At 44.2% G+C, this 25,824-nt stretch overlaps 1 protein-coding gene across 1 annotated transcript in view; it reads left to right on the top strand.

Annotated features, from left to right (window-relative positions):
- The window catches only part of LOC141133844 (NACHT, LRR and PYD domains-containing protein 3-like), a 133,767-nt gene that overhangs the window by 5,429 nt on the left and 102,514 nt on the right, over nucleotides 1-25,824 (top strand). The window contains exons 2-3 of the mRNA XM_073623421.1: nucleotides 12,167-12,234; nucleotides 14,034-14,336. Coding sequence (XP_073479522.1) covers nucleotides 12,198-12,234; nucleotides 14,034-14,336 — 340 coding nt within the window. The 5' untranslated portion in view covers nucleotides 12,167-12,197. The remainder of the gene's footprint in view (nucleotides 1-12,166; nucleotides 12,235-14,033; nucleotides 14,337-25,824) is intronic.

The raw sequence follows: 25,824 nt of genomic DNA, 5'->3' as shown, positions 1-25,824 counted from the left end.
GTGCAATTGAAATCAGCTGGTGGTCAGTGTGACAGATCACGGCGCTCAACCAATTGCAACCTCGACCTGTAATGGTGGCCCTTCAGCATGATGATGTGCAGCGCAAGTCCGCCCCAAGGAGTGGGGTCACGTCCCGCATCACCGCTTCACCGATGCGCATGTAGCCCGCCGGTCTGCGCCTCACAGTGAAGTGCAAACAGGAAGGAACCTGTCATCAGGCAGGCTCCAACGGGCAGGGATGTCCCAAGTGCGGCCCTCAGACAGGAATGTGGCTCGGAACAGGGATTGACAGGAAGGTGGGGGGGGCACTATGTGCGCCTCATTACTATTCTCTTTGGAATGCCCAAAGGTGTCCCAGGTCTGGTACAATCCTATAGTGTGTGCTAAAACAAAAAAAATTTACTGTGCGCCGCTAAAGTGTTCGGGTTTGGCTTGAAGAATAAGTGGCAACCTCAATTCCCACAAGAGGGCGGTGTCCGTGTGTCACTCGTGCTCCCCCTTATGGGATTCACAGTGGTAAACGGGTCTTTCCACAGATATCTCACTCTCCTTAGTGTAATTGGTCGATCAGGTATCATGTAGGTGTAGCAATAACTCTCGGTGGAGCTGCTGGTTTAAGCGGGCTTGTTACCTTCACTCTCCTTCCCTCTGTTTCAAACGCACCGGGTCTAGGGTTCTGTTGAGTTTACCTCCGGACGATATAAGCACCAAACACTTTAGTACGTTTTCAATGCTTTATTGAACAATTAACGAGGGAAGTAACAGGAAAGAGGCAGAAGGGAAACTGCAGGGAAGCTCAAATACCTTTCTGTAGGATTCTTGACAAATGTCCTTTAGAGTTGAATATTTCAGTAGAATGCGCTCCCCTTGTGGGATTCAATCTTTGCTCGCCTGGATAGGCCTCTCTCACTTGCCTAGCAGCCAGTACGTAGCACGAACAAAAGTCTCTGCCACAGACTTGTTTGAGATGAACCCTGTACGATCCTCTGCCACAGGATGTATTGGTTTGCGGTGAACATCAGACACAGTACTTGAACCTTTAAGCCAAACTCGGCAGTACTATGCTGTAAAGTTAGAAATGTGAAAAAGCCTTCGCGCTACTAAATGTGCTGTATAAGAACTATTATAAACCAAATAAAAAATCAAAAGTGAATCACCAATACATAAAGTGTATACAGTGCATAAAAGTGCAGTCTAGTAAATCAATAACAGCTGTCTGCAGCAGAACCTAATGTGTATCACAATCCACTCACAGTTAAAATAGAAACATAATGTGATCCCGCACTACAGCAAAAACATAAAAAATATTCCACTATATGTAATAAATAAACCTGCAGTTTCTAAAGTACATAAACCTAAAGTGTTTCTCATTCCATAATAAAAACAGTGTGAGTGTAAAAATTAGAAACATAGATAAATCAATCAATCCAAGGGCAGGAAATAAAGAGTAATAATAGTCTCTTAATAAGATCTTCAAAAAAAATAAAAATGTAAGGGTGCGTTACTCAAAAAAATGTCTGCAAAAAGAGATCATGCATAAATAGTTCCAGTAAAAGCAGTGGGCAGGGAGAGGTATAAATCCAAAAAGTGAGCTCACAGAGACCTCACCTTCATAGCTTGAAAAATCAGCATGTAGTAGACAGGGATCAGTTCCGTTGTTACCACTTCAACCACCAGGGGGTCCTCCGTTCCACTGTATGCATGACCACCCAAAGTGTCAGTCTAAGCCCATAGATAAGAAATGATCCTGTTGTGCCGATATCAACCACTAGGGGGTCCTCTACTCCACCGAATGGGCGACCTCAATTAGACTTCCCATCCAAATCCTCATCCGACCTCGTCACCTCCGCTCGAGGGGGGGGAGGAATGAGGGTGAAAGGCAAAAGGTAGGAGAGAGAAGAAGCTCCAATAGTGTAGTATATTATAGCAAAAAGGTTTATTTCAATAAAAAAGTTGGACTCTTACAGTAAAACGTTAAAAACAAGCATGAATCAGCAAATAGAGCGTCTGAACGCCACTCTCACGTCACTTCCGGTGCACTTCAAACTACGGCCACTCCCAACAGTTACGTCATCACGTGACTTCATCAGGGGATGATGTGTTTGTCTGATATTACAAGAGACTGTGGCTGTTTATAAGGAATTTCATGTCATGAGACACTACCAGTCGAGACATAGCACATACCACAAGCTAACAGGGCGCCACCGCAGTGAAAAGTTGAAGCAACTTGAAGCTGTTTTAATGTCACAACAGTGATTTTTCACAAGAGTCTGTGAGTCAAATGAAAATTCCACAAGAGCGAGCTATGGGGTGGCAACTTTAATTGCTAAAAGTTGCAAATCTTTTGCTGAGGGTGACTTTATCAAAGAATGTGTTATGAAAATGGTGGAGAATATCTGTCCCGAGAAGAAGCAAGAGTTTGCCAACATTTGCCAACATTTTCCTGGCTCGTAAAACTGCAGCACGGAGAATCGAAGAGATTTCATCAGATATTAAGAGACAGTTGATGTCCAAAGGAGTGGATTTTGAATCAAATCCTTTTTATAATTTTTTATATGAAAACAACATTGACACAATACAGACAAAACCACAAAAATAGAAATCACACCAAACCAAAACCCCCCAGAAAATAAATAAATATATAAATAAATAAACCCCAAACCACTTCCCTACAACAAGCCCCGCCAACACCCCCCAATCGGAGTATATATGACACACAAAAAAAGAATAACCAGCATTACAAAGTACACAGTACACATTGGTTAACATGATACCTAATGCCCCGAACACACGGGCGGACTTTTTGACCGGACTGGTTCGACAGACTTTCCAGCGGACTTTCGACGGACTTTTGACGGACTTCCGATTGACTTTCTAATGAACGGACTTGCCTACACGCGATCACACCAAAGTCCGATGGATTCGTACGTGATGACGTACACCGGACTAAAATAAGGAAGTTGATAGCCAGTAGCCAATAGCTGCCCTAGCGTGGGTTTTTGTCCGTTGGACTAGCATACAGACGAGTGGAATACTGGGTCCGGCGGAGTTACGACGTAAAGATTTGAAGCATGTTCCAAATCTAAAGTCCGTCAGATTTGCGACTGGAAAAGTCTGCTGAAAGTCCGGTGAAGCCCACACACAATCGGATTGTCTGCCAGATTTGGTCCGTCGGCGTCCGTCAGACCAGTCCGGTCGAAAAGTCCGACCGTGTGTATGCCCCATAAGTCATAGATTGAAGCCATCTAGACCATATAACATCAAACTTATTCAGGGAGTTCCTTAGGGAATATGTATGCTTTTCAAAAAGAATGATCCTATTGAGATCTACAATCCAATCGAACACAGTCGGTGGATGTGGAGAGGTCCACTTAAGAGCAATCTGTCTACGGGCAACAAAAAGTGCGCGCCTTATAGTATTACCAATAGGGGAGGTATAGATAGAGGTAGCACAGTAACCCAATATACATATAAGCGGTTCAACAGGAATATTAATATCCAATACCCTATTTAAGGTACCAATCAACTCCACCCAGTATCTTTGAAATTTTGGACATCGCCACAAAAGGTGTATTATGCTGCGTACACGCGACCGGACTTTCCGGCAAACTAGGTCCGACGGTCTTCCCGACGGACTTTCGGCAGAGTTCCGACGGACTTTCAGAATGAACGGACTTGGCCACACACGAACGGACTAAGTCCGGTCGAAAGTCCGTTCGTTTTGTACGTGATGACGTAAACGGGACAAAAAAAGGAAGTTCAATAGCCAGTAGCCAATAGCTTCCCTTGCATCATATTTGGTCCATCGGACCAGCACACGGACAAACGGTTTTCCCGATTTTTAGTCTTTCTGACTTGAGTCCGTCGGACAGATTTGAAACATATTCTATTTCTAGGTCCGTCTGATTTTTTCCCCAAATAACGATCGGACTAGCCCACACACGATCGGATTGTCCGACGGAATAATCCCGTCGAACCTAGTTTGCCAGAAAGTCTGGTCGTGTGTACGCTACATTATTGTACCTGTGTTACCGCATCTAGCACAGGCTGGCTCAGATTTCAGTCCAATTGCACACAATTGAGAAACTGCAGAGTTCTATAGACCCTATGGAGAATACAAATCTGGGTCAGTCTGTGTGATGGAGAAAGAGACACCCTGGACGGAGACCGGAGGACATTGTCCCAAATCTCCTCAGAGATGGTACCAATATCTTTCCAATAAGGAGTGGATTTTGACTTCTTTTCAGTAGCCTGTGATAAAAGCACGGACCTATCTGACACGGCTCAGTTGCTGATTTTTATGAGAGGGGTGGATGATGAAATCAATGTGACTGAAGAACTACTTGACCTCCAGAGCCTTACAGACCAAACAAGAGGAAAAAATTTATTTGTTTCTGTTAGTTCCGCCATAGATGATTTTGAAGCTTGGAACAAAGTTACTGGGATTATTACTGATGGGGCACCTGCCATGGATGGTGAACAAAGTGGATTATCAACCCTAATCTGTAACAAGGTGATCGAAGAAGGAGGCAAAGCTATTAAAATCCATTGTATCATTTATCAACAAGTTCTCTGTGCTAAACATCTCAAATATGATCATGTTATGAAACCGGCGGTGAAGACTATTCACTTTAATCCCTCTAAAGCCCTGTGCCACCGCCAGTTTAAACCGTTTCCACTGGACATCCAGGCTATATAGGAAAATGTTTTATATCACAACGATGTAAGATGGCTCAGTCGGGGGTCTGCACTGCAGCGTTTCTACGCTCTCAGAAAGAAAATCTGAGAATTCTTGGAAACAAAGGGACAACCGATACGAGAACTACCTGATCCTATTTGGCTGGCTATATGGGGTTTCTAGTTGACATAACAAAGTATCTGAATGTACTGAACACGAGTCTTCAGGGGAAAGATACAGCGATGAACCAGCTTTATTCACACCTCAAAGCCTTTGGAACCAAGCTGCAACTTTTCAACTTTTTCACGAACACAGCCCGATCTCATAAGTTTTTCAGCGTTGCAGGAAATAATGAACAGTTTTCCACAGGACAATATCGATGCGCAAACGAGCAGGTATGCAGCAGACATCACATCTCTGGCTGGGGAGATTAAACGGCGCTTTCAGGATTTTGCAGCTATTGAAAAGGAGATCAGCCTTTTCTCCTCTCCATTCTCTGGTGACCCCAATGATGCTCCAGATTAGGGATGAGCCCGATGTTCGAGTCAAACGTAAGTTCGACTCGAACATCGGGTGTTCGCCGAACAGCGAACAATATGCAGTGTTTGTGGCAAATTTGAAAGCAGCTGGAACACCGTTAAGTCTATGGGACACTTACATGAAAAATCAAAAGTGCTAATTTTAAAGGCTTATATGCAAGTTATTGTCATAAAAAGTGTTTGGGGACCCGGGTCCTGCCGCAGGGGACATGTATCAATGCAATTTTTTTTTTTTGTTTAAACGGATGTTTTTTCGGGAGCAGTGATTTTTTTTAATGCTTAAAGTGAAGCAATAAAAATGAAATATTCCTTTAAATATCGTACCTGGGGGGTGTCTTTAGTATGTCTGTAAAGTGGCGCATTTGTACCATGTTTAGAACAATACTACAGCAAAATGACATTTCTAAAGATAAAATTGTCATTTAAAACTGATCGCGGCTGTAATGAATTGTTGGGTCTCGGCAATATAGATACAGATAATTGAAAAAAAGAGCATGGGATCTCTCTCCCATCCATTACCAGGCCCTTTGGGTCCGGTATGAATCTTAGACCCCTTTTACACTGAGGCATTTTTCAGGCACTACAGCGCTCAAAATAGCGCCTGCATAGCGCCTGAAAAAAGCCTCAGCTGCAAACCCGGTATGAAAGCCCGAGTGCATCACAAAAAGTCCTGCCAGCAGCTTCTTTGCAGCGGTGGAGGAGCGGTGAATACACTGCTCCTCCACCGCTCCTGCCCACTGAAAACAATGGGGCAGCGCGCCATACCGCCAGCAAAGCGCCGATGCAGGATCATTTTGTGGGCAGATTTACCCCTTTTCGGACGCTAGCACCACTAAAATGATGGTAAAGTGGCGCTAAAAATAGCGCCGCTTTACCGCCAATGCCCGGGGCGGCTCAGCGTGAAAGGGGTCTTAAGGGGAACCCTGAACCAAAATTTTTTAAAAATTGCGTGGGGGCCCCCCTAAAATCTATACCAGGCCCTTCGGGTCTGATATGGAAATTAAGGGGAATCCTGTGCCAAAATTAAAAAAAATGACATGGGGTCCCCCCAAAATCCATACAAGACCCTTATGCGAGCACGAAACCTGGCAGGCTGCAGGTACCAGGCCACATGCCCTCAACATGGGGAGGGTGCTTTGGAGTAGCCCCCCCAAAGCACCATATTGATGGGGAGAAGGGCCTCATCCCCACAACCCTTGCCCGGTGGTTGTGAGGGTCTGCAGGCAGGGGACTTATCGGAATCTGTAAGCCCCCTTTAACAAGGGGACCCCCAGATCCCGGCCCCCCTGTGTGAATTGGTAACAGTGTACAAATGTACCCCTACTTTCTCACGAAAAAAAATTCAAAATGGTAAAAAGACGAGAGACAGCTTGAGACAAATCCTTTATTAAAAAATAAAGAAATAAAAATGTCCCATGGTGTAAGTTCACGCTGCCCGACGGACCGAAAAAAAAAAAGCCACATGGGAGGCTCCTGCTGACTGATGCATCTTCTCTGTGACAGCTCTTATATAATTGAGGGCGGGGCCACCTGGTGATGTAGCCAGGTGACCCCGCTCCCCTCTGACGCTACGGGGAAGCCTTTTTTTGTGAAATGGTAGCCTCCCATAAAGGCGGATTTGTTTTTTCTTTTTCGGTCCGTCGCGGCGAGATAGAAGAAGATGAATGGACATCGTGGGACATTTTTATTTTTTATTTTTTAATAAAGGACTTGTCCCCAAACTGTGTGGGGGTAAAAGCGCCCCTATAGTGGCCGAATAGTGCCACGAAATTGACGGTAAAGCGCCGCTAACAATAGCGGCGCTTTACCGCCGCCGCACCCACTGCCCCAGTGTGAAAGGGGCCTAAGTGACTCTCACCTGCTGGACATTTTGTGCATCAAAACCACTGCCTTTGACCCAGACCTAGCCTATGTGCTGCAGTCCAGATCTTAGTTTTGTCGTAATATGTTGGCCGATTTATGTAGGATATATGTGTACACCAGTGGCAGTAGGTGAATTTTTAAGATGAGGGCGCCAGACCTCACCCTTCCTTTTTGACCCCTCCCACTTCTCACAAGCCCCACCCCTTATAGAATCCACCCACTCCGTCTCCTGTTGTACATCATATACTAGGTTGTACATTATACACAGGGCCCTGTACATCATATACCAGGCTCTACATTTATACACAGAGCTCTGTACATCATATACCAGGCTCTAAGAAAGCCTAAAAAAATAAAATGAATACAGTCATCACATTTAGGGACTGGAATAATGCAATATCTTACATGTTTGCCTTTTGGTTCAATATCACTTGAATACATAACTCAGAGCAGATCTACACAAGGTATTATCACTTCTGAGAAAGTGTAGTAGCTGAGCTTCACCCCCCTTACTCGACTTCCGTAGATACCCCACATCCCACATGGCTTCCCTAGACACCCCACAACCCACATGGCTTCCCTAGACACCCCACATGGCTTCCCTAGACACCCCACAACCCACATGGCTTCCCTAGATGCCCCACAACCCACATGGCCTCCCTAGACACCCCACAACCCACATGGCTTACCTAGACACCCCACATGGCTTCCCAAGACACCCCACAACCCACATGGCTTCCCTAGACACCCCACAACCCACATGGGTTCCCTGGACACCCCACACCCGGCTTCCCCAATGGGGACAAGGGTCTCTTCCCCACAACTGTGGGGGTCTGTGAATGGGGGCTTAATGGAATCTGGAAGCCCCTTCAACAAGGGGCCCCCATATCATACCCCTACCCATTCACCAAAAAAGTGTCAAAAAGTAATAAACACAAGAGACAAGTTTTTGACAATTCATTTATTTAAAAAAAAGATAAAAAAAAAGTGTCCCTAAATGTAAATTCATTGTTAATCATGCCTCCTGTCGACCCGAAAAATCAATAAAATCGAAAACACTCCACCTCCTAGGATGGCCTCCAGCCAAATGCCTTTGCAATGCAATTTGACATTTCTTGTATAGGAAGGGGTGGGGTTACCTGGCTACATCACCTGGTGGCACCGCCCCTTTTGATGTTATGGACTGGTGCATGCTGGGCCAGTGACATCACAAGGGGGTGGGGCCACCAGGTAATATTGCCAGGTGGCCCCACCCTTACCTATATAAGAACTGTTAAAGCACAGAGGAGGCATTCAGCGGTGACCGTCCCAGAAGGTGGAGCTTTTTTTTTATTAATCTTTCAGGTCCGGCGGGTGGCATGATTGACATTGGATTTACATTGAGGGATCCACACAACCGCAGCCCACGGTTGTGGGGAAGAGACTCTTGTCCCCATCAACATGGGAACAAGGAGCTTTGGGGTGGGGATGGCAGAGCCCCCTCTGCCCCAAATCTCCCACCCCCTATATTGAACTGGTTTGGTTCAGGAGAGGGGCTGCTTGCTCATCTACCCCCTTTCCTGACCTGCTAGGCTGCATGCCTGGATAAGGGCCTGGTATGGATTGGGGGACCCCCGTGCCATTTTTTTTCACTTTTTCCTATTGATGGCCTTTTTTTTCAGCTGTCAGCGGGGAAACCCATAGAGAGCTGACTCATTGGTTCTTAAGGACACCGCGGCTGGCTTTCCGCCCCCTCTCCTTAACAACCAGATTACATTGAGCCCTGATTGAGCAAAGCTTTGACCACAGAATGCATTGTGCAGCTCTCAGTGCATTGAAGTGTGTTTGACAGGGATAACACCCGGTGAAAACCCTGCAAATTCGGGTGTTCACCAAACGGTGAACCGTTCGCCCCAACAGTTGCGAGATGCTTGCGATAACTTACCCCATGATATCATGCATTATTTTCAAATATATAATGCATGCGAGTTTATAATGAGAGTTTCTTTGTGAATTGCACCTTTTTTAAACGTTGTGAGATATATTGCAGCATACTCGGATGTGGTAACATATCGCTGAGTGAAGTGTGCCCTGTGTCTTGTGCCTAGTAGCCAGGAGTTTCCCAGATTTGTTGTTTTGGGTATGATAGCGGATCTTTAGGGAAGGAAGGTATTTATCATTCTGCTGGACCATCAACCCTCGGGGTTCAGTATACAGTTTAGTCAAGGAAGTGACCACAGTAACATCTGGGGAGGTTTTGTTTTTGACTTCCAGATTGTGGATATTAGTCAAAAGTTTGGGGCCCAATCGCATGGGTCATGCTGGGTCGATGACATCACAATGCGGATGGGGCCACCCTGTGATGTCATATGGTGGCCCCGCCCCTTAAGTATTTAGGAATTGTCACATGGCGGAGCCTCTTTTTTTTTTGGATGGTGGTGGCAGCGCACGGCGTGATTGATGCTGGATCTACACTGGGGGACTTTCTTTTTGTTTCTTTTTAACTACTTAACGACTGCCAGCTGCAGTTGTACTGCGGCCGCTTGGCTCTCCTGCGCGAACCGCCATCATTATACGTCGGCTCATGCAGGCGCTGTTGCGGGCATGCCCGCGGGTCGGGCAGACTCGATGTCTGTCTGTGACTTGCAATTGCGGTGAGGAGAGGCAGAATGCGGATCTGCCTTTGTAAACAAGGCGATCTCCATTCTGAAAGGGGACATGTCTACTGTTCCCAGTGATCTCTGTCATGTCCCAGGCAGCCCATCCCCCTACAGTCAGAACATGCTGAGGGAACACAGTTAACCCCTTGATCGCCCCCTAGTGTTAACCCCTTCCCTGCCAGTGTCATTTTTACATCGATCAGTGCATTTTTATAGCACTGATCAATGTTATAATGTCACTGGTCCCCAAAAAGTGTAATTTGGGGTCATATTTGTCCGCCGCAATGTCGCAGTCCCGCTAAAAATCGCAGATCGCTGCCATTACTAGTAAAAAACAATGAAAAAAATTTAAAGTCCCTAAACCTTTCCCCTTTTTTGTAGAAGCGATAACTTTTCTGCAAACCAATCAATATATGCCTATTGCAATTTTTTTTTTTTTTTTTTACCAAAAATATGTAGAAGAATATATATCGGCCTAAACTGATGAAGAAATTATTTTTTTTTTTTGGATATGTGATATGTGTTATAGGAAGAAGTAAAAAAAAACTTTTTATTTTCAAAATTGTCGCTCTTTGTTTATAGCGCAAAAAATAAAAACCGTAGAGGTGATCAAATACCACCAAAAGACATGTACTGAACGCTCTCCTTCTTCCTTCTCCTACATGACTTTCTTCTTATCTCACACTTTGTTACCGAACTCTTTTGTATTTCTTTTGCTGGACTTGTAAAAATGTCTAATACATATCTAATATAAAAATAAATCCTCTTTATACCAGTGTTGTGTGAGGACCATTATAACACATTGTCTGCTGGATTAAATGTGTCCTTGTAACTAATTGCTCTGTATGCAAACTTTCCTTTCACAGCCGACTCTCAGAGTCTTTAGTTTTATAACATTTGTAACCTGTGGTTCATCAGAAGGTTATTCTTCATATCTCCTTCAGAATCCATATGAATAATTATCATTTAATATCAGAAAAACCTGACATATCAGTATACTGTACAGTATAGTCTGGACTGAAGGACACACACAGATCCCACCCATTAAAGTGTACTGTACACCTTTCCCTGACAAAGTGGTCACTAAATAGCCACGCAATGTGTTGTTTGTGTTTTAACCTGTTTTTATGATCAACAAATATCGACCTTCCTGAAGAATCCTCTTGGAAGCATCTTATTATTGAATGGAGGTCTCTGCTGACCACACACGGCTTCTATTTTGGTGTCTTCAACTTTTTATCACCTGACCTCTCTGTGGACATCTTACTGGCTGGTACTTTGGTGCTGATTAGTACCAGACTTGGCTATGAATGGAACAGATTTGTGGAGGTGACATCTAGAAATATGAGTCTGTATACATTGTGGCCCTATAAAGGGTAGGATTCCTTTGTGACCCCGATATACCAACTATATGAATGCTGGGTAGAAGGTTCTGATTGACCCTCATATTTATGGGTTGTAAATGACAGAAATCCATCCAATTCTAATGCCGCGTACACACGGTCGGACTTTCTGTCCTACTTGGTCCGGCACACTTTTTGACGGACTTTGACCGCCAGGTGCGCCAGACTTTAAAACGGACGGACTTGCCCACACACGCCCAGACTATTGTGGCGGGCTAAGTCCGCCTGTCTTTCCGACGGACTTTCGCCGGAGTTACGGCGGACTTTCAGAATGAATGGCCTTGCCCACACACGGACAAGTCCGTTCATTTTGAACGTGACTCAGGTGCGACGGGACTAGAAAAGGATGTCAATCTTGTCGCTTTTATCGGCGAGATTGACACCTTGCGAGCCCCGTCGCGGGTCATACCAGGCCCCCCTCCCCCAAAGCACTCACCCCCCATGTTGAGGGCATGCGGCCTGGTACGGTTCAGGAGGGGGGGCGCTCGCTCGTCCCCACCCCCTTTCCTGACCGGCCAGGCTGCGTGCTCGGATCAGGGTCTGGTATGGATTTTAGGGGGGACCCCACGCCGTTTTTTTGGCAGAGGGGGGGTTCCCTTTATAATCCATACCAGACCTAAGGGCCTGGTATGCTCCGCACTTGCCGCAATAGGAAAATTTGTTTTTCCTATTGCAGCGAGCGCGAAATGCAATACCCTGCCCTCGCGTCGTATCTGGTCCGCTGGACCAGCATACATGCGAGCGGGCTTTCCGTCGGACCAGCACACAGACGAGCGGACTTTCCGCCCGAAACTGAGTCCGACGAAAAGATTTAAAACTTGTTTCAAATCTAGGTCCGGCGAGCCCACACACGGCGGATTGTCCGGCAGACTCTGGTCCGCCGGACCAAGTATGCCGGAAAGTCCGACCATGTGTACGCGGCATAATACTTTCTAATTGGAGAACCAGTCAGCCAATTGTTATCCACAGAAGGGAACAAATCCTCCTTATTGGTTCCGTTCATTGCACTATAAATTAGTTTATTATTGTTTGTGCTCCTTCCAGGTGATGTCATCTCGGGTCATCTCCTGATGTCATGGCGACCTCTTCCTCCTCATCCTCCTACTCACAAGGTATAAATGCTGGTCCTGACAATCCTTTCCAATGTTTTCATTCATCTCACATCTCCAGAGTTTGGAATTAGATGATAGGACATCTTATGTCTCCGTAGTCTGGACATTTCCTGTAGACATCTGGTCAGTACACCCATTCGAAGAGTTCAGAAGCTTTAATCAACTCCACCATCACATTCCCTGTCTTCAGATTTTATTTATCATTGATGGAAATGATCTTCTGAGGTGGTCCAGTGATCCATAATGACTGGAGGACCCCAAATTTTATGGCTATATGTGTACTGTAGTACTTCCCAAAGCAAATCCTGTATGCAATCAGTGGTCCTCAGACATGAGCTCTTGGTTCCTGGACTCCATGAGGAGAGCATCTCCTCAGCTGCTGTGGAGGAGGATCGAGGCCTACCAAGGGGCACACCGTTTGCAACTCCAGCCCAGAGAAACAGATTGTCCATGCTGGAGAAGGACGCCCTGCAGCATTTCAGAGACTGAAAAATGACTGCAGCTCACCTGCATTCAAGAGAGACGATCAATTGCATGTCTGAGGACCGCTGATTGCATAGAGGATTTGCTTTGGGAAGTTGCTGAATAATTTCCTGGATATGCTGACTGGTGATGTGCTGAGCGGAGGACCGGTTTGGACGCCCTGATCTGGTGGAGCGGCTGCAGAGGCCCGATAGGCTACGGACGGACTACTGGTAGAACCATCAAGGGAGATCACCCACGGTTATCCATATATGCTTATCACCCCTGCAGGGGTAACTGGAGCTGGTGAGTGGGGACCTATAAGAGGTAGCACATGAGTCACCTGATCTGTTGAGCACAAGAGTCACTTGATCGTTTCAACACTTGGCCATTTTGAAGCTTCACTAATTTCATATTAACACTGTTTTTGGGACTTTTTTCACTTGGACTTTTTTTGTTGATACACATATTAATTTTTTTGATGAATTTGGGAACTCTTTATGATTCGTTACACTATTATTATTTTTTATATATTTTGTATGCACATAATTGATTTTTTAGCACTTAACTAATTTTGGTCACTTAGTATTTATATGTCATTATTGATTCGGTTTGGCTGCACTTTAATTTGTATATCATATGTTGTTATTATGATTGCATTATCACAATTTGATTATCTGAGCACTGTTATGTGTAAGGGTGCATATTTTTTGTAATATCAGGGAGAAGTTGTCCCCCCAAGTATAGGTAGCGCCATCTACCCCACTTTATTTACTCAAATCGGATTTCTTAGTTCACACTGATCAGACACATCATTATACAGGGGGAAAGGTTTTAAAAGTCCTTAAATCTTTCCCCTTGTATCATTTGTACAGTCATCACTAATAATCCCCCATAATTTGTCTAATAGGTTTACTTCCTATGATCATCAGCTCATAATACATTATTTTCTTGAAATACCTCAACCAGTAAGATATGGCATTATGACCACTAGATGGAGCTGATGATCATAAGAAATAAACATATTCGACACATTATAGGGATGATTCACGAAGGTGATGTTATTAAAAAAATAGTCCCCCTAGGTGTTTGCCCCCAATATTAATCCATTTCAGAGGTAACTTACAACTATGCAAGCAATCATATGAAATTACCACAGGGAATCTAATCCCTCCATAGGATAATGTACATATAGACCTATTGGGGGATCATTTCCTTTCCCTTCTATATGCTCTTTATAGCATTGCTGGTTGCCAGTACAGACTTATCTGCTGTCATGTGTCAGAAATCCTCCAATCAGGATGAATGTTTATGGTTGCTGATTGTTCTCTCTGTAGGGTCGGCTCCTGGTGTCCTGGGAAAGAGGAAACAAACCCCCGGGGATCTTATCATATATTCTCTGGAGGATCTGATAGAATGTGACTTCAAGAGATTTAGGAACAAATTGTCTGATTTCTCCTATGGCGGTAAACGTCCCATCCCCCAAGGAAAACTAGAAAATGCAGACAGGATCGACACCAAGGACATCCTGATAAAAACATATAGAGAAGAAGGGGCTCTGGATGTCACCATTCGTGTCTTTAAACTGATCGGTCTGAGGAGATCCGCAAAATACCTCAAGAAGAGGAGAGCACAAAATGGTGAGTTCCCGTCTATAATGACCATTTCCTAACAATTCCTGATCAATATCTGTGTAAGGAAGGACTAGGAATGTCACCCAGGGAAAGCCAGTGACCAATCAGGAGCTTCCAACTGGACAAACCCCTTCCCACTGACAGTACTCACTTATGGGGCCCCACAAAAAGGGGTCTTTATTCTGGGGGCCACATATTTGTGTACCTCTCTTTGTGCTGGGAGAGCACTGCACAGACAATAGGATCTCACTAAGAGCCCCGGGGATCATACTAATGATTGGGACTCCCGGTTCCCTGTCACATGATTGCTGTGGTAACCTCAGATTGCCAGTCATGGTAATGAGTCACTGTGCAGCTCACCCCTGTGATATCTTTTTTTTCTAAATGGAGATAAAGATACATTGTATACATACAGATCCATTATGTAATACATTGCAGAAGGAATTTGAGACATATATTGGAGGACGTGGCACCACATCCAATGGTGATTTGAACAGAAACAAAAATAGGGGAAAACGAGGAAAAAGGGGACTTTAAAGGCTGCCACTAGGATCCCAAATAGGAAAGAAAAATGGTCTCATATTATATTAAAAATAGATTATGTATTTGAATACAATAAAAACACATGATACAAAGAAAAAAACATGAACATATCCAAAAGGTACACTGTCTCATGAACCAGAAAAAGTTGTGGAGCTGTGATAAAGAAATGGATGGCCAATGGATTGTTTACAAGGTAGTCCTAGAAGATCCCTTCTGACTAGAGGCCATTTATGCAAAATTACAATTTCAGCGCCAATGGGTCAATACGTATTTCGCCTTTAGCTTCTTCAGGAGATCCTATTGGTACTAAGAGATGTATTGTAATCGCTATTAAGTTCATGTATAAATATCATACTAAATTACTATTTGTCATTCAAAAAATATTTTAGAGACCATCATTCAAAAAGTGAGTGCCCTCTTTATCGGTGTATAACATGCACAGGCGTATAACACACATCCCAATTTTAGGAGGGAAGTTTAAGGAAAAAAACTTTAAAACATTTTAAATAAAGAACTTTGAAGCAAAATTAGGGTCACAGCTCATCAATGCACCCTGCTCAGTGCCCATCTGCAGCCTCTAAATTGCCCATCAATGCACCCTGCTCAGTGCCCATCTGCAGCCATTAAATTGCCCAACAATGCAGCCTGTTTAGTTCCCATCTGCAGCCTATAAATTGACCAACAACGCTGCCTGTTCAGTGCCCATCTGGAGCCTCACCTTTCCCATCATTGCGGCCTTGCCAGTGTTGGATTATCCCTGCTGTCTCTGAGGGAAGAGGAGCGAGCGCCGCTGAATTACACAGAGCCGCGATCTCCTGTGTACCCGGCTCTCATAGCCACGCCTCCTGGCCCTGCTCATATGATAGACAGAACAGTGGCCCAATGCAGGGCCAGGAGGTGTGGCTGTGAGCGCCGAGTACACAGGAGATCCCTCAGAGACAGCAGGGATCGGTGTATGACACGCACCCACAATTTTCCCCTGATTTTAAGGGGAAAAAAGTGTGTGTTATATGCCGATAAATACGGTATATTGGATTATTATCCTTTTATTTAGGGATTCAAAATAGTGAGAGCAAACGGCTTCAGCAACCTATATTTTAATTACAGATTAAATAGAATATTAATTTTAATTTCAAGTTATATTAAATTTGTTCAAATTAATTTAAATTTTATCAGAATACATAATGAAATCAATCAATTGAGATTTACTTAGAAATGTTACATTAGATTAAACAGAATCCATTTGATCAAATGAAATTAAATAAAATTAAATTAGATTCGATTAAATTGAATTGCAACAGGTCCAGTCCACTTAGAATCAAAATCTCATAATTGGATTGAGAAATATGAGCAGAGGGTAATAGAGACTTACTTGTGGAACTTGTATAAACTGAGTGTTTCCACTGGGTGATTGTCGGTAGTGATCAAGCAGTCCAGAAGTTAGCATATGAAACACCACCTGTGATGTTTTAACCAACTAATTTCCACAAGGTGGAGTGGAAGCCCTTAAATACGCTGCTATTGAGGCACTGACAGGTATTGCTGGTGGGCACTGATTGGCATTATGTGTGGGCACACATTGCCACCCATGGCCACCAGAGATGCCATACCTGGTGGTCATCATCAGTGGTGGCCATCCCTGGTGGTCCTGGGGGCATCCCTGGTGGTCCTGGCCGGGCATCCGCGGGGGGGCTGCACTGATAAACAATCAGCGCAGACCCCCCATCAGAGGAGCAACCGATCGGCTCTCCTCTACTCACGTCTGTCAGACACGAGTAAGGAAAAACTGATAAATGGCTCTTCCTGTTTACATCATGATCAGCCATGATTGGACACGGCTGATCACGTGGTAAAGAGTCTCCACCAGAGACTCTTTACCCAGATCGGAGTTGTGGTGTGTCAGACTAACACGCCGCAACAACGATCGTGTACAGTACTTTTGCATGGTACTGTACATACAGGATCCAGCATATAATACATTGCATACATACAGGATCCATTATATAATGCATTGTATACATACAGGATATATTATATACTACATTGTATACATACAGGATCCATTATATAATACATTGTATACATACAGGATATATTATATAATGCATTGTATACATACAGGATATATTATATAATACATTGTATACATACAGGATACATTATATAATACATTGTATACATACAGGATACATTATATAATACATTGTATACATACAGGATCTATTATAGAATACATTGTATACATACAGGATATATTATATAACACAGTGTATACATACAGGATATATTATATAATACATTGTATACATACGGGATACATTATATAGTACATTGTATACATACAGAATCTATTCTATAAGACATTGTATACATACAGGGTACATTATATAATACATTGTATACATACAGGATCCATTATATAATACATTGTATACATACAGGATATATTATATAATACATTGTATACATACAGGATATATTATAAAATACATTGTATACATAAAGGATATATTATATACTACATTGTATACATACAGGATATATTATATACTACATTGTATACATACAGGATCCATTATATAATACATTGTATGCATACAGGATACATTATATAATGCATTGTATACATACAGGATCCATTATATAATACATTGTATACATACAGGATCCATTATATAATACATTGTATACATACAGGATATATTATATAATACATTATATACATACAGGATATATTATATAATACATTGTATACATACAGGATACATTATATAATACATTGTATACATATAGGATCCATTATATAATACATTGTATGCATACAGGATCCATTATATATTGCATTGTATACATACAGGATATATTATATAATACATTGTATACATACAGGATCCATTATATAATACATTGTATGCATACAGGATACATTATATAATACATTGTATACATACAGGATACATTATATAATAACAGGATTTTTAAATACAGCTTACCTGTAAAATCCTTTTCTTGAGAGTACATCACGGGACACAGAGCATTCATTACATAGTGGGTTAGATAGGCACTTTCAGTGATTGGACACTGGTTAACCCCAATTAAGGAGAATTCCTCCCCTATATAACCCCTCCCACATGGGGATGACCTCAGTTTTGTAGCAAAGCAATAGGTAACCACATAAAACCCATATAAGGGCGGGAGCTCTGTGTCCCGTGATGTACTTTTAAGAAAAGGATTTTACAGGTAAGCTGTATTTAAAAATCCTGTTTTCTTGATCATACATCACGGGACACAGAGCATTCATTACATAGTGGGATGTCCCAAAGCAATGCTTATTTGAGGGGAGGGAGACACAGATCAGAAACATAGACCACAAACGGACCAGAGGAACTAAACTGCAGCCTTCACTACACTGCAGTGCACCTGAAGGCGGCATCCTCTTGCGCTCTTACATCCACCTGATAGAGTCTGGTGAATGTATGGACTGAAGACCAAGTCACAGCCTTACAGATCTGAGCCATGAAGGCCTGGTGATGCACCGCTTTAAGAAGCACTAACAGCCCTAGTTGAGTGCGCTTTCACATGAAAAGGAGGAGTCTTTCTTTTTAAACCATAAGCCTATAAAATAACCTGTCTAATCCATCTAGAAAGAGTGGATTTTGACGCTGCTTGGCCTTTCTTACGGCCAAGGAACAAGAACAAACAATCAGTCTTCCGTATCTGAGCGGTTGCCTGCAGATAGACACCGATTGCTCTAACCACATCAAGAGTGTGCAAAGATTCTTCTTCCGCGGACTGCGGATTTGGAAAAAAAGGATGGTAGGATCACATCTTGATTCAAATGGAATCCTGAAACCGCCTTGTTTAAGAAGGATCGATTAGGACGCATAACTACTCTGTCCTTGTGAATAATCAAATACGGCTCTTTGCAAGAAAGAGCTGCCAACTCTGATACTCTCCAGAGGATATGGCTATCAAGAAAACTAATTTTTTGTAAAAAGTGCTAAAGGAGCAAGGTGCAGTGTTTCAAAGGGTTGTCCCTGTAATGCCGACAACACCAAACAACACCAAATTCAGATCCCATGGACATACTGGAGGTTTGACTGGCGGATTCAATCGCAGTGCCCCCTGAACAAAGGCCCGGACAAGGGAATGTGAAGCAATTGGCTTCTGAAAAAATACTGACAAAGCCGAAATTTGGACTTTGATAGTGCTCAAGGCCAATTTCATCTCTAGGCCTGACTGAAGAAAGGTCAAGATCCTGCTTATGATATACTTTCTAGGATGCCATCCCCTGGGTTCACACCAGGAAACATATGCCTTCCAGATTTTGTAGTAAATAAGCCTGGAGGCCGGCTTTCTGGCATTAACCAGAGTGGAAAGAACTGACTCAGAGAGCCCACGGTCTTTTAAAATGTGGGTTTCGGCAGCCAAACCGTCAAATTTAGACTTCGTAAAGCAGGGTGGCAAATCGGACCCTGTGAGAGCAGATCTGGCCAAAATGGGAGGACCCAAGGCCTTCCCACTGCCATCTTTACGATCTCTGCATACCAAGGTCATCTGGGCCAAGCCGGGGATACTAAAAGGACCGACTTTGCTTCTCTTTTGACTCTCCCCAGGAACCGCAGAAGTGGATTTGGAGGGAAGGCAAAAAATTAGATTGTACTGATCACATGGGATTGTCAGAGCATCTGACCCCTGAGCAAGTACATCCTTTGTTCTTGACACAAATTTGTCCAGTTACTTGATGAATCTGGACGCGAATAGATATACATCCGGGGTACCCCACTTTTGACATATGATCTGGAATATGTCGGGGTGTAGGGACTTTCTCCTGGGCATTCTCCTGGGCATAGTTGCTGGTAGCTTAAGAAATCCGCTTGCCAATTTTCCACTCCTGGGATGAATACCGCAGACAGCCAGGGAACATGGCTTTCTGCCCAAGCAAGATTGCGATTCACCTCCTTTTGGGCATCCCGACTTCTGGTGCCACCTTGGTGATTGATGTAAGCCACTGCCATGGCATTGTCGGATTGTATCCGAATAGGATGACCCTGTAGCCTGTAAGACCAGTCTATGAGGGCCAAGTAAATTGCCCGAATTTCTAGAATATTGATGGGCAAATGACTCTCGGTTGTGGACCATCTTCCCTGCGTGCATGTTTCTTCCAGAACTGTTCCCCAGCCTGTCAGACTGGCATCCGTGGTTATGATCTTCCATTGTAGTGGAAGAAAGGCTTTGCCTTTCAAAAGATTTCTGGTTCGTAACCACCAATTGAGGCTTTTGCGTATCCTTGGGGATAGGCACATAGGAAGATCCAAGGCATGAGGCTTCTTGTTCCAAGGCCTTGAGTGAAACTGGGCAAATGGAACAGCCTCGAAAGAGGCGATCATCTTTCCTAACAGTCTCATACATAGCCACATGGATGGACTCTTTTTGCTTAATACTAGGCGGACTAGAGCTTTTACGGCCTTGACCTTTGGCTCTGGTAGAAACACTCTGCCTTGAGTCGTGTCTATGATCATGCCTAGATATTCCAACCTTGTTGAAGGTTGCAAGGAAGACTTTTCTAGGTTGATTATCCAACCTAGGCTTTCCAAATGTTTTATTGTCTTGAGGACAGTGCAGTTCAGGTGCGCCACTGATTGCTCTATGAGTAGCAAATAGTCTAGATAAGCTACCACGGTTATGCCCTGAGCTTTTAGATTTGCTAAGAGAGGGTCTAGAATTTCTATAAAAATTTAGGAGCTGTAGCGAGACCGAAAGGAAGGGCCACAAATTGAAAATGGCGCTGGTCTACTGCGAACCTTAGATATTTTTGGTGAGCGGGAAAAATTGGCACATGAAGATATGCATCCTTGATATCTATTGATGCCATAAATTCTCCCCCTTGAAGGGTGGAGACCACCAAATAGATTTACTGCATTCGAAAGGATCGAATGTGCAGAAACTGTTTCAGATCTAGGATAGGTTTGACATCCCCATTTGGCTTTGGAACAGTGAAGAGATTTGAATAGAACCCTGATCTTTTGGGTCCACTTCTACTATCACCCCCTGGGATAGTAAGCGATCTAAGGCCAGAAGTAGCGGTTTTCGCTTTACTGGATCTTTGGAAACCCTTGACCTTAGGAAACAAGCTGGTGGAAGCTCTTGGAACTCTATCTTGTAGCCTAGAGATACTGAAGAGACTACCCACTTGTCTTTGAACCTCTTCCTGCCAGGCTCCTGAAAACTGTAGGAGCCTTCCCCCCACTTGGCCGAGTGGGGGCGCCCTTTCATAGAGATGCTTTGGGGCTCTGCTTGGCAGACTTTCGTCCCCAAGACTTTTTCTGCCCTTGGGCGTGACCTTGGGCCTTTCCTCTGAAAGTAGATTGGGAAGGCCGTCACCACTGCTTAGAGCCTGATGCTCCAGGGGAAGTAGAAAGAGAACGCTTGAATGATGGACGTTTACTCTTTTTGATTGGTAGGAGTGTAGATTTACCACCTGTAATTCTTTGGATAAATTTATCTAGGTCATCCCCAAATAGGCGTTCCCCTTTGAATGGGAAGCCAGTTAAGTATCTTTTGCATGAAAGCTCTGCTGCCCAATTTTTAAGCCAAAGGGACCTGCACATGTGTACCAACAGGAGAGACAAACGAGATGCCTGCTGGACAGAATCCAGAATGGCATCAATCATAAAACACAGCACCTGTGGAAGGTCTGCATCGTTCTCCACTTCCTCACTGGGAAGGTGACTAAGCATCTGCTTAACCTGTTCCTTGAGGAATTGACACAAACCCACAGTTGCGACTGTAGGTTGGACTACAGCGCCAGCCATGGAAAAGGAGGCTTTTAATAAAGTTTCCAGCTTTTTATCAGTTGGATCGTTAAACACCTGAGCATTGTCCAAGGGACAGATCAGGTTTTTATTCACACAAGAGACAGCCGCATCCACGGATGGGACCTCCCACTTCTTGGTAAAGCTTTCCTCCAAAGGATAAAGCATAGAAAACCTTTTAGGAGGAGAAAACAGTTTATCGGGATGACCCCAGTCCTCATACAACAATTCATCCATTAAAGGATGAATTGGAAAGGAAAAGGCAGTCTGTGGGATCCTTCTGACCCCCAGGGAAGAAACAGAGGATGTGGCGGCTTCAGCAGAGGGCATTTTAAATGTGGAACACACTAATTCAGTATAATACTGGACCTGCCTCTTGAGTGCCTGAGAGGAGGAAACTCTCTCCTCTTCCTCTGAATCCTCCGACTGCTCTTGATCCCTATCTCTATAGGGATCTCTCCTCATTGTCAGAAGAACCATCTAAAAGAGAAAGTGCAGCAGAGGGAGGGGATCTTCCCCTTTTCCTGCTATCTTTTAAGGAAGCTGAAATATAATTCATAATTCTTCCCTCAAAACCTTCCAATGTAGCCCTAAGGGAATCCTCTGTGACATACGCTGGGGCTGTAACATTGGGAGAGGCTGCAAAACCTGACGGGGGCACTGACTCATCCTGTGAGGCTGGCTCTAGTCTTGCAGGGGGGATGGTAATCTACAGGCATCTTTAGGACCCCTAGACGTAGGCGGTGACTTCCTTGTGCCCTTGTTACCTCCCCCTGAGACCCTCTTACAAGGAGACATAGTCCAAAGCTACAAAGCAGAGGTACTAGTACATATGCACTCACTGTTGTGCTAAAAGTCTCACAATATACATATATGCTTAATACTGCACAACCTGATGCCGACCACTTAGGATGCTTACTGCCCACACTCTATGTCCACCGTTTTACAGAGTTCTGAATGCTCTGGGCTTTTAAATTAGCCGCCTGGCGCCTGCACAATGAAGCGCCGCGCACGCCGCACGTGCACGGCGCTGCAACCACGCCCCCTCCTCTGTTCTCTGCCTAGAGCTGTAAAAGCACGCCCCCTGCGCACGTGCACGTGTAGGACCATCATGCAAGAGGCGAGGATGGGGGCGAATCGTAGAGCACCCGCTGGACCCTCAGACTACGTGGGACCCCCTTGTAATTTATCACCTGTGGCAGAGCCTGCAGCGGAGGAGGTGAGCGGTCTGGAAACTATCTTCATTGAGTGTGTATCCTGGAAAGGCACGTAAGTTGCTCTTTACTCCCTCTAGTGGCGGAAACCAGGTAAGACATGCAACTACTCTGAAAAATTCCATTTGTAATATATATAGGATTAACTTCTCTTACCTGTCCCCGCCGCAGGAACTGCTGAGAACAGACAGTTTCCAGTCTTCACCCATCACGGCAGGTAGCGTTGTGCCAACCTTCAGGGTTTTTTGGGTTCCTACTCAGAGAAACCTCTTACCTGGACCTGTAAAAGACTCTGCCAGAACTTTCGTGCCACTGTTTTATTAGTACACCAAGCCTGGTTTCTCAGAGCCCAGTCCTCCAAAGAAAGTTACAGGCAAAAACTTGTTTCTTCGGATGACGAGGCCCGGGTACCATACCATCTTGGGAGAGGTAGCAGAGGTACTAGTACATATGCAATCACTGTTGTGCTAAAAGTCTCACAATATACATATATGCTTAATACTGCACAACCTGATGCCGACCACTTAGGATGCTTACTGCCCACACTCTATGTCCACCGTTTTACAGAGCTCTGAATGCTCTGGGCTTTTAAATTAGCCGCCTGGCGTCTGCACAATGAAGCGCCGCGCACGCCGCACGTGCACGGCGCCGCAACCACGCCCCCTTCTCTGTTCTCTGCCTAGAGCTGTAAAAGCACGCCCCCTGTGCACGTGCACGTGTAGGACCGTCATGCCGGAGGCGAGGATGGGGGTGAATCGTAGAGCACCCGCTGGACCCTCAGACTACGTGGGACCCCCTTGTAATTTATCACCTGTGGCAGAGCCTGCAGCGGAGGAGGTGAGCGGTCTGGAAACTAGCTTCATTGAGTGTGTATCCTGGAAAGGCACGTAAGTTGCTCTTTACTCCCTCTAGTGGCGGAAACCAGGTAAGACATGCAACTACTCTGAAAAAATCCATTTGTAATATATATAGGATTAACTTCTCTTACCTGTCCCCGCCGCAGGAACTGCTGAGAACAGACAGTTTCCAGTCTTCACCCATCACGGCAGGTAGCGTTGTGCCAACCTTCAGGGTTTTTTGGGTTCCTACTCAGAGAAACCTCTTACCTGGACCTGTAAAAGACTCTGCCAGAACTTTCGTGCCACTGTTTTATTAGTACACCAAGCCTGGTTTGTCAGAGCCCAGTCCTCCAAAGAAAGTTACAGGCAAAAACTTGTTTCTTCGGATGACGAGGCCCGGGTACCATACCATCTTGGGAGAGGTAGCAGAGGTACTAGTACATATGCAATCACTGTTGTGCTAAAAGTCTCACAATATACATATATGCTTAATACTGCACAACCTGATGCCGACCACTTAGGATGCTTACTGCCCACACTCTATGTCCACCGTTTTACAGAGCTCTGAATGCTCTGGGCTTTTAAATTAGCCGCCTGGCGTCTGCACAATGAAGCGCCGCGCACGCCGCACGTGCACGGCGCCGCAACCACGCCCCCTTCTCTGTTCTCTGCCTAGAGCTGTAAAAGCACGCCCCCTGTGCAACTGCACGTGTAGGACTGTCATGCCAGAGGCGAGGATGGGGGCGAATCGTAGAGCACCCGCTGGACCCTCAGACTACGTGGGACCCCCTTGTAATTTATCACCTGTGGCAGAGCCTGCAGCGGAGGAGGTGAGCGGTCTGGAAACTAGCTTCATTGAGTGTGTATCCTGGAAAGGCACGTAAGTTGCTCTTTACTCCCTCTAGTGGCGGAAACCAGGTAAGACATGCAACTACTCTGAAAAAATCCATTTGTAATATATATAGGATTAACTTCTCTTACCTGTCCCCGCCGCAGGAACTGCTGAGAACAGACAGTTTCCAGTCTTCACCCATCACGGCAGGTAGCGTTGTGCCAACCTTCAGGGTTTTTTGGGTTCCTACTCAGAGAAACCTCTTACCTGGACCTGTAAAAGACTCTGCCAGAACTTTCGTGCCACTGTTTTATTAGTACACCAAGCCTGGTTTCTCAGAGCCCAGTCCTCCAAAGAGAGTTACAGGCAAAAACTTGTTTCTTCGGATGACGAGGCCCGGGTACCATACCATCTTGGGAGTCAAAATATCAGCCCGAGATATGGATCCAGTCAGCATAGCCCTTTAAGCCCCCGCAGGGACCTAACTAGAGCTTTCTTCACAGCACATGTTTTACGTGACCAACCACCTTAGACACTGGCGAAAAAATTGAGGTCCTCCCCGTGTGGGAGGGGTTATATAGGGGAGGAATTCTCCTTAATTGGGGTTAACCAGTGTCCAATCACCGAAGGTGTCTATCTAACCCATTATGTAATGAATGCTCTGTGTCCCGTGATGTATGATCAAGAAGCATTGTATACATACAGAATACATTATCTAATACATTGTATACATACAGGATACATTATGAAATACATTGTATACATACAGGATCCATTATATAATATCTTGTATACATACAGGGTACATTATATAATACATCGTATACATACAGGATATATTATATAATACATTGTATACATACAGGATCCATTATATAATACATTGTATACATACAGGATATATTATATAATACATTGTATACATACAGGATCCATTATATAATACATTGTATGCATACAGGATACATTATATAATACATTGTATACATACGGGATACATTATATAATACATTGTATACATACAGGATCCATTATAATACATTGTATGCATACAGGATCCATTATATAATACGTTGTATGCATACAGGATCCATTATATAATACATTGTATACATACAGGATCCATTATATAATATATTGTATACATACAAGATATATTATATAATACATTGTATACATACAGGATATATTATATACTACATTGTATACATACAGGATACATTATATAATACATTGTATACATACAGGATC

This window comes from Aquarana catesbeiana, linkage group LG03 (assembly GCF_042186555.1).
Source record: "Aquarana catesbeiana isolate 2022-GZ linkage group LG03, ASM4218655v1, whole genome shotgun sequence".
Lineage (NCBI taxonomy): Eukaryota > Metazoa > Chordata > Amphibia > Anura > Ranidae > Aquarana > Aquarana catesbeiana.
This window is presented reverse-complemented; position numbering and strand designations above follow the sequence as displayed.